At 38.9% G+C, this 10,329-nt stretch overlaps 1 protein-coding gene across 1 annotated transcript in view; it reads left to right on the top strand.

Annotated features, from left to right (window-relative positions):
• The first annotated feature begins 1,938 nt into the window (after positions 1-1,938).
• LOC139745702 (uncharacterized) overlaps positions 1,939-10,329 on the top strand; it is a 130,254-nt gene continuing 121,863 nt past the window's right edge. The window contains exon 1 of the mRNA XM_071656140.1: positions 1,939-10,281. Within this exon, the coding sequence (XP_071512241.1) occupies positions 1,959-10,281 (8,323 nt within the window). The 5' untranslated portion in view covers positions 1,939-1,958. The remainder of the gene's footprint in view (positions 10,282-10,329) is intronic.

Raw genomic sequence — 10,329 nt, 5'->3', positions numbered from 1 at the left:
GGTTATCTCATGCAGCATCCACAGTATCATCTTGGCTCACTGGTGAAGAAAAAGAAAAAACAGAAAAAGAAGAGAGTAAAGCAAGTAATGCGCATGAAACTGTGGAGAGTATTACTGAAACCAACACTCATACACCACCTGACATGATTGCTCTAGTTGATGACAGCATCATGAATGCAGATATCATACCTACAGATGAAGGATTTGGAGAATCAGATCCTGAAGACGTAATTAATTTAGATAGGCAAGTGGAGGAAGCTACAGAAAGTGGAAGCTTATTTTCTTCTTGGTTTGCCAGTTCAGAAAACACAGATAATCAAGAAACTGAGGCTTCCATGGAGATTGAAGATTTTTCTGAACTTGACACAGTTTCTAATGATCTTAATGAAGTAGAACCTAATATAGCTATTAAAGATGGTAGAGCAGATGGTTCAGAGGCAGATCCTATTGATACAGTTGCTAAAATTTCCTCAACTGATACTGTTGATGTCCTTGTAGATCAAACTGAGAACCCAGAAAATATTGCACAAACACCATTTTCTGCAGATAATATAGATGATAATGCTTACAACTCCCAGCACTCTACCCTTTCCCCAGTAGATGCCAATCCTGATTCTTCATCTTTACCCAGCCTGGAGCAGTACCCAGAAATATCCCTCAGAAGTGATGGCCAGCTTCCTGAGGGAGACCTGATCCATAAATTGGGTGAGGTGGGAGGTAGTACTGAAGAGGATGCGAATATTAATACAGGTACGGATGTTTTTGGCATTTTGGTTGGTGATGGCTATGATTTATGGGATGTTGATAAGGGTAACAAAATTTTCTTTAACAAAGTGAGAGCTAGTTTTGGGGAACATACTAGAATGGATGAAGCTCCAAACACACAGTTGGCAGGTGACCCATTGGTGAGTGACTTACAGAGAAATGAAATGGAGTTTTTTGACAGTTTAGCTGATGATGGCAATGCACCAGTAAGTAGTTGCATGGATACTTTGAATGATTACAACACAAATTTTGATCAGCAAGTAAGTTCATGGTCAAATGATGGTACTTCTAGTAACTTTGATGTACTCACCCTCTCTCATCTGGAAGAAGGAGATAGTATAGTAATGCCTGTTAACCATAGCATAATTAAAGTTGCTATTTCAGCAATGGCCACAGATGACAATAATGAAAGAAATGATGGAAGTGTTGTCCATACGTCCCTTACAGATGATTGTTTGTATAATGATCTTGCTGCAGAGGAATATGATTCTGAAAAACATACTGAAGATGCTGTAGAGGCTGTTGGTGTGTTTGGTAGTGAAGTTGCATCAGTAACATTGAATGCATGTACATCTAGTGATGCTGTTTGTAAGAGTGATACCATGGTCACAAGCAGTGCATTAAGTGTAGATCCAGAAAACAAAAAGCTAGATTTTTCCATGTTAAAGTCCTTTAATTCAGAGTTTACTGTGTTAGAAGTAGATAACTTGGACCCTAATATTAAGCAAGTTGAAGTAAGTATTATAGAGGAATCAGCTGACGTTGAAGAGAAAATTAAAAATCAAACAACCTTTTTAGATCTAGATCTATCTGTAGTTCATAGTGAACCTCTCATAGAAGATACTGTAAACAGAGAACCCAAAATTACAACCAAATCTGAAGTAGAGGACCCTCCCACTTCCCCCTCAGGTGATGAGGAGGAAGAACCTGGGCCCAGTACTGCTCGACCAATGTATGCTGAGCCTGACCCTGCATCCCAAGGTTACTCCTCAGAATCTCATGTTGACCATGATGAGTTGGCATATCTTGCAGGTGAGTTTAGAGCCAAAGCATTTGCTATTGATTTGCTTCATATCACTGGCCTTGTTTATAATGACACAGACCATCTAATCTGTGCTCATTTTAGGACTAATGACTCTTTTCTCAAACTGTTAGCTAGTAGCATCATTGGGCGTAATGCACACAACAAAAATATGCATACTGCTATTAACCTCATTGAAAAGCTCTTTTCTGATGTAGATCAGGGATATGCTACATTAGAATATTTAGAGGAAAAGTTGGAACTTTTGTCACAAGGTAGAAATGGGTCTGCGAATGAAAAGAATGTCAGTTTCTCTCATGAAGAAGAGGACATTTTGGTATCAGATAATTCAAGGGTGTCAGATGATACAGTTGTCACTGATGTGCCAAGTAACATGTACTCACTTTCTGATCAAGTGGTTGAGGAGTATGATCATTATGCTATTAAATCCATTGGTAAAATACCTAGAGGTGAGACTGGTGTTAATTTGTCTGATACTGCAATCAATGTGGCAGGCAAGGAAAATGTTATTACTGGAGCTGTAGCTTTTGAAGAAGATAATATTTTGAATAAAACTTCACAGAAGGAACTAGAGGCTGGTGTATTAGAAGTATCAAAAGTTTTAGTTTCAGAAGTGGATTCTGCTGTCCTTAAAGGTAAAGTTAAGAACGTTAATGAAGTGTCTCCTAATGTATTAATTCAAAGATCAGATGCCTTTCCTCCAGAAACTTTCCATAGGGAAGTTGATATTTGGCCTCAGCCCAGAGGTGAAGTGGAAATTCAGCTTCATGAAATCTTAGGTGACTCTGAATCTCTCTCACCAGAAACCATCGTTAAGTGTGAAGCTTTTTTGGATGAATTTGATGTTGACGAACAGCCAGTGGTTGATACTGAGTGTATGTTCTTAGGTGGTGTGGATGAGCATGGAACAGTGGTTGAAGCTGAAACCATGCTTAAGGCTGTAGACTTTTTTGAAATTGAGAATGTGTTTAGGGATATAACTGCTGCTGAGGTTAAAGGAATGTATGAGGCTAAAACTGTAAGTGAGGTTGGAGCTGTGGCTGAGTCTGAAACTGTACTTGAAAATGTTCCAGAAGTTGCTGTTTTAGTTGAAGATAAAACTTTGATGAAGGCTGATGTTGAAGATGTAGTTGAGGTTAAAGTTGTTGTTCAGGGTGAGGCTTTTCTCAAAGCTGAAGCTATGATTGAGGCTGAGGCTGTGTTTAAAGCTAAATCTTTATTAGGGGATGAACTTATCATGGTGACTGAAGATGTGGTTGAGACTTCTGTTGGGGCTATAACTGAAGTCATATTTAAGGCCCAGTCTGTTGTTGAAGATGAAGATTTATTTGCATTTGAACCTGGGATTTTGATTGAAGGTAAAGTAATTAAGGAAGAGGTTTTGAGAGAGGATATATATTTGGTTAATGATGAAGTTGAATCTTTTGTTAAGACTGAAGATATGGTTAAGGTTAAAGCCAAAGATGAGTTTGAAGTTAAGTATGTTGATGGTACAGACGGACTTATGACTTTGACTGACATTAAAGCTGAAGATGTAGGTATCTTTAAGAATGTAGCTAGTAGTGAAGCTATACATGAAACTCAGGTGATGTTAGATTATAAAACTGTAGACAGAGCTGATGCTATGATTGGGGATATAGTAATGTTCGAGGATAAACTCGTAGTTGGAGATGGATCTTTGGTTGATGCTGGAGCTGAGGGTGAGGCTGTAAAACCTGAACCTGTGGTTGAGCATGGAGTTGTGAATGAAGCTCAAGTTGTAGGTAAAGAAGGATTTGCAGATAAAACTAAAGTATTGATTTTAAGTGACTCATCTGATATTATTAAGGCTGAAAATATATACAGTAGTACTATTAATTCTGAAAGTACAGTTAAGATTGAGGATGAAGTAGCTGAAGCTCTGCCCAGAATTGAAGTTGTGATTGATGGAAAAGCTGCAGTTGAAGGTGGAACTGCCACTGATACTGGAGCTATAGGAGATGTTGAAGTTATAGTTGAGGCTGATTCTATAATTAAGGATGTGATTTTGGCACACCCAGAAGCTAAGGCTTCAGCTATAAATGAGAACAAAGCTTTGGTTGACTATAACTTTGCTGATGATGCTAAAACTGTGATTGAAGGTGAAGTTGGTGATGAAGTTAAAGCACTGATTGAGCTTAAAACTGTGTTAATGACTGAAACTATGATTGAGAATGAAACTATGGTTAAGAATGAAGCCACAGTAGTTGGCATTGAAAAGGGTATTGTAAATGAAGTTGAAGATGGGGATGAAGCTGAAGGTTTAGTAAAGGGTAATCTTCTAGATGAGATTGAAGCAGTGGTTGATTCTGACTTGTTGAATGAAGAGGAAGCTATAGTTGAGGAAGATTCCGTGTTTATTAATCTTACAGGTGCAATTGGGGTTGAATCTTTGAGTAATGATGAAAGTGGAGTCAAGAATGTAGCTATGATTTGGGGTGAAAGTACTTCAAAGGCTAAAGTTGTTATTAAGGAAGCAATTTTGAAGGGTAAAGGTATGACTAAGGAAGCTGTGGTTGAAAATGAAACAGTAATTAAAGATGTATATGAGGCTGGGACTGAAGTTTTGATTAAGGCTGAAATTTTGGATAGGGATGATTTTATTTTTATAGATAAGCCTTTTGTAGAGGAAGGTGCAGTTAAAGATAATGAAGCTGTGGTGGAGGAGGAGGATGTAATCAAAAGTGAATCTTTTGTTGAAAGTGAAGTAATTGATATTCTAGCTTTGTTTGAAGGTGTAACAGAGGATATGGGTGAAACTCTTCATAGGAATGAACTTTCTGTTGATGAAAGGGTGGTTACAGCTAAAGCATCATTTGTAACAGAAGGTTTTGGTAAGACAGAGAGTAAAGTTGATATTAAAGCTGTGTATCAGGTTGAAGAACCCTGTGCTTCAATCATGGTTGAAACTGGAATTGTCTCCCCAGATTTGGTTGAGATTGAAGATTTATCTTCTGAATGCATGGTTGATGCTTTTTCATCTAATATAACAGTTAAGCCTATCACATTAGAAGCGATAGCTGAAGGTGTTGATACTGTAGACGTGGTTAGGCTTGATGTAATAGTTGAAGCTGAGAATGTAGTCAAGATGGGAGCCTTTACACCTGAAGCCATAACTGAGGTTGAATTAACCTTACCTGAATTTTCAGTGGAAGACAATATTGATTTATTAGAACTCGGAGATGAGTTTTCATCTAACTCAGTGGAAACAGTGGATGAGACTGAGGCAGTGTCACCTGAAGATATGCTTCAGTATGAGGCAGAATTGCCAAAAGCATTGGTTCATATTGAAGTTCACTCACCAGAAGTGTTGAACAAAGAGTCTTTTTTTGCAAGCGAAAGAGACAAAGTAGAATCTTCTTTACTTGAGGCCAAAGTTAAAGTTGAAGCCATCATACCAAAGGTCATAACCCATGCTAAAAGTATGTCTTTTGAAGCTGTTATTAAGGATGAAGATGTTTCATCTAATGTCATTGAGAATGAAAGTTATTCTCTTGAAGTTATGGATGAGCTTAAGGCTTTTACATCAAATGATAAAACTGTATCGGAGATTGAAGCTATTTCTCCAGAAGTTTTCACTCAAGTTGTATTACCAGAATTTTCCATAAGTGAAATCTTGTCACATGAAGCTGAGTTTGAAGATGAATTTTTCTCACCTGAAACCTTGGCTGAATTGGAAACAGTTTCATTTGAAGTAGTAGGTGAAGGTAAAACTCTTTTAAATGAGACATTCAGTAAAGCAAAATTTGGCTTACGAGAGGTCATTGCTGAGGCAGAACATATATCATCTGAAAGTTTGTGGCAGGTGGAAGATATGGTTCAGGCTGACACTGTTTTACCCACAGTCGTGGTTGTCCCCGCAGCCATTTTACCTGAGACTTTAAATAAGTCTGAAGTTTTACCTGATGTCATGGGTAATTCTGAAGATAAAGTTAATTCAAAAGATTTTACACATGAAAATGTGGCTCAGGGAGGAACGGTTTTACTTGAAGTTTTGGATGAAACTGAAGCAGTCATACCTGAAAACTTTTTTAAAATTGAAGCTGTCTTACTTGAAGACATTGTTAAAGCTGGAGCTACTTATTCTGAAGTTTTGGTTAAGTCTGATGTGTTAACAGAATCTATATCTGAGGTTAATACTTTCTCACATAGAACCAGAATTAATTCTGAACCTGTTTGTCCTGATGCTGTGGTTGAAGCCGATTTTGCCACACCTACAGCTGTAGTTGAATCTGAAACTGTCTTCCCTGAAGTATCTAGTGAGACTGAGGCTCTCATACCAAAGTCCATTATTGAGACCGAGGGTGTCTCCCTAGAAGCCATGGTTGAAGCTCTCTCATCTGAAGCTATGGTCAGGGATAAATCTTTTGCATCTGAAGTCATACCTGTCTCAAGTATACCCTTGGTTGAGAGTGAAGATCTTTTACATGGTGTTATGGTTGAGGCCGAAATGTTATCATATGAAGCCTCAGGTGAGGTGGGATTATTTGTAACTGAAGACATGATTGAAGCTGATGTTGTATCTAAAACTATGGTTGAAGTTGCTCCCATCTCACCTGAAGTCATGGTTGGGTCTGTTTTCTCACTTGACGAAGTGATTGGTGATGAAGTTGTCCCTTGTAAAGCTATGGTTTTAGATGAAGTTGTCATGGTTGAGATTAAAACTAACTTTTCTGAATCAGTGGCTGAAATTGAATCTTTTTCACTTGCTGAAATGGCTGAGGCTGAAGCTGTTTCACCGGAAGCCATGGTTGAAACCCAAAGTATCTTTTCAGAAGCCCTGGTTGAGGCAAAAGTTCTCTCTCCAGAAGCCATGGTTGATACTGAAATTATCTTATTGAAAGCTGTTGTTGAGACAGAAGTTGCCATTCTAGAAACCATAGTTGAAACTCAAACTGTGTCTCCAAAAACCATGGTTGAGGCTAAAGGCGCCTTAACTGAAGCCTTGGTTGAAATTCAAACTGTCTTTCCAAAAACACTGGTTGAGGCTAAAGCTGCCTCCCCAGAATCTGTGGTTCTTGAAACTCAATCTGTCCCACAAGAAATCCCGATTGAGACGAAAGTTGCCTCACCAGAAGCCATGATTGAAACTCAGATTGTGTATTCAGAAACCTTGGTTGAGGCTGAAGTTGCATCCCCAGAAGCCTTAGTCGAAACTCAAACTGTCTCTTCAGATACTCTGGTAGAGGTTAAAGTTATCTCACTAGAAGCCTTGGTTGAACCTCAAACTATCTCTCCAGAATCCCTGGTCATTGCTGAAGTTGTTTCGGCCAAAGCCTTGGCTGAAATTCAAATTGTCTCATCAGAAACCCTGGTTGAGGATAAAGTTGCCTCAACAGAAGCCTTGGTTGAAACTCAAACCATCTCTCCAGAACAACCCTTGGTTGAGGCTAAAGTTGTCTCACTAAAAGCTTTGGTTGAAAGTCAGACTGCCTCTTCAGAAACCCTGGTTAAGGCAGAAGTTGCTTCACCTGAAGCAATGGTTGAAAGTTGGACTATCTCTCCAGAAGCCCTAGTTGAGACTAAAGTTATCTCACAAGATGTCATGTTTGAAACTCAAGCTGTCTCTCCAGAATCACTGGTTGAGGCTAAGGTTTCCTCACCAGAAGCAATGGTTGAAACTCAAACTCTCTCTCCAGAAGCTCTGGTTGAGGTTAGAGGCACTTCACAAGAAGCATTGGTTGAAACTCAGACTGTCTCTCCAGAACCACTGGTTGAGGCTGAAACAGTCTCTTCAGAAGATCAGGTTGAGGCTAAAGTTGTTTCACCAAAAGCCATTGTTGAAACTCAAACACTCTCGCCTGAGGCTCTGGTTGAGGCTAAAGTTGTCTCTCCAGAAGCTGTGGTTGAAACTCAAAGTGTCTCTCAAGAAACCCAGATTGTGGGTAAAGTTGTCTCATCAGAAGCTATATTTGAATCTCAAGCTTTCTCTCCAGAAACCCTGATTGAAACTAATGTTTTACCAGAAGGCATGGTTGAAATTAAAACCGTCTTTCCGGAAGCCCTGGTTGAGGCTAAAGTTACCTTTCCAGAAGCCATGGTTGAAATTCACACTGTCTTTTTAGAAGCCCTGGTTGAGGCTAAAGTTGCCTCACCAGAAGCAATTGTTGCAACTCAAACTATCTGTCCAGAAGCCCTGGTTAAGACTGTCCCACCAGAAGCCATGGCTGAAATTAAGACTGCCTTACCATATGCCTTGGTTGAGGCTAAAGGTGTCTCACTAGAAGCCATGGTTGAATCTCAAATTGTCTCTCCAGAAGTCATAATTGAAACTCAAACTGTCTTTCCAGGAACCCTAGTTAAGGATAAAGTTGCTTTACCAGAAGCCATTGTTGAAACTCATTCTGTCTCTCCAGAAGCACAAGATGAGGCTGAAGTTGTCTCACCAGAAGCAGTAATTGAAAATAAAATTTTCTCACCAAAAACCTTTGTTAAGGCTGAAATTGTCCCACCAGAAACCATAGTTAAGGCTGAAATTGTCCCACCAGAAACCATAATTGAGAGTAAAGTTGTCTCACCAGAAGCCATGTTTAAAGCATATGTTACCTTACAAGAAGCCATGGTTGATAGGAAAGGTGTCTTACCAGAAGCTGAATCAACCAGTGATGTTGAAACCCACATGATTGAAGCCTTTCCTGAAGTTAAAGATATAGTATCTAAGACTGTCGTTGTTAGTGATTCTGGGTTTGAGGATGAAGTTCTCTCTTTTAAAACTGTTTTTGAGGCTGAAGGATTAGCAGAAGATGAAAGTTTGATAAATGGTACCAATGCCTCTGTAGTACTTGGTATGGATGAAAATAAGATTGTTGCTAAAGCTGAAACTGCTGCCTCCAAAGCTGTCACTGCAGTAGAGCAGGATGGGGAGGATGTAACCATGTTTGAAATTCAAGCTGCTTTACCAAAAACCTTTGATAGGACTGTAGTTAGATCATATGAAACAATGTCAGAAGTTGAAACAGTTGATAAGGATGTTAAGGTTAAAGTTATCCTACATGAAGATATGGCTGAAACAAATACCTCCTCACCAGAAGTTATGTGTGATTCTGAAACTGCATTAAGTGAAAACTTCATCCAAGATGTCTCACTTCAAGCTGTTGAAACCATAGCAGCCAGTCCATATGCTGTATTGGAAACTGAAACTGCTTCACTTGAAGTTTTGTTTGAGGCTGATGTTTCCGAAGATTCCTACGAAGAAGAAGCTGTGGTTGCACTGGAAGTTATGCTTGAACATGAAGCTATCATGATTGAAGATGTGGTTGATGTTACCTTGTCAGAAGCTGTGGATGAGTTCAAGACCATGGAAGACACTGAAACTGGCTCACTTAAAGCTATAGAGAAGGCTGAATTAGAAGCCATAATTAAGGATGGAATGTCTAAGACCATGGTCAAGACTGAATATGAAACCACAGGCGAGGTTGATGTAGTTTCACATGAAGTCATTGCTAAAGCTGAATTTAAAGGTATATTTGCAAGTAAGTCAGTTTCCTCTGAATTTGTAGACAAGGTTGACTATGCCGTAAGTGAAACAACAGTTGAAAATGTGTTTTTTTCATCGGAAGTAATTGTTGAAGCTGAAGGGGAATGTGTTTCACCTAATACATTTACTGAAAGTTATGCTATCCTTCCTGAAACCATGTTAGAGGACAATGTGATTGATAAGGTTGAAAGTGTCTGGTCTGAATTTATGGTTGAGATCATATCTGTTGAAGAAACTGAACCATCTTCACTTGTATCTTTTGTTGAATTTGAGTCTGCAGTTAATGATAAAACAATTATTGAGGTATTCCCTGTACATGAAAATGAAACTATGATTGATGCAAAAGCTCTCCCAGCAGTACCCAAAACTGAGGTTGAAGGTGATACTGCCATAGAGGTTAAGGTCATAACTGAGCCTGGAGATTTATTACATGAAAATGTAGCTAATGTTGAAGCAGTATATGAGGTAGGAACACTGGATATAGCTGATGGCATCTTCCATGAAGCTAAGAGTCAAACAGTTGTACCCAAACCTGTGATTGAAATTGATTCATCTGCAATTTTGGCTGAAGTTGGCTCACATGAATCTATGACTGAAAGTGAAATGGAAGTTATCTTCTCAGAAGTGGTGGATGAGGATGATCATATCCCTCCAGTGGATGTGGTTAAGGATGAATATAACGTGAATGAAGCTATGGTTGATGATTATAGTATTTCCCTTGAGAATTTTATTAATGATAGTGATATAATTTTGTCAGCAGCCATGACAGAAGCAAATTTTAAAGCTATGATGGAGAAATATGGCACAGTGACAGAAGAGGTGTCTAAGAAAGCTCTTGTTGATTCACTGAAAGATGATGTGATTGATGACCATGTCTTCCCTCAGGCTTTTATTGAGGAAGTTATCCCTGAAACTTTAACTAAAGAAATCCAAAGCACATCTTTTGAAGCTGTGAATGAGAGAGTTGAATCAGTAGCCGGTAAATCCATAGCCGAAGAAGTGGCATTAGTGTGGAAAAAATCACCTA

Source organism: Panulirus ornatus, chromosome 62, assembly GCF_036320965.1.
Source record: "Panulirus ornatus isolate Po-2019 chromosome 62, ASM3632096v1, whole genome shotgun sequence".
NCBI lineage: Eukaryota > Metazoa > Arthropoda > Malacostraca > Decapoda > Palinuridae > Panulirus > Panulirus ornatus.
Note: the sequence above shows the minus strand (reverse complement) of the source record. Positions and strands in the feature narration are given on the sequence as shown.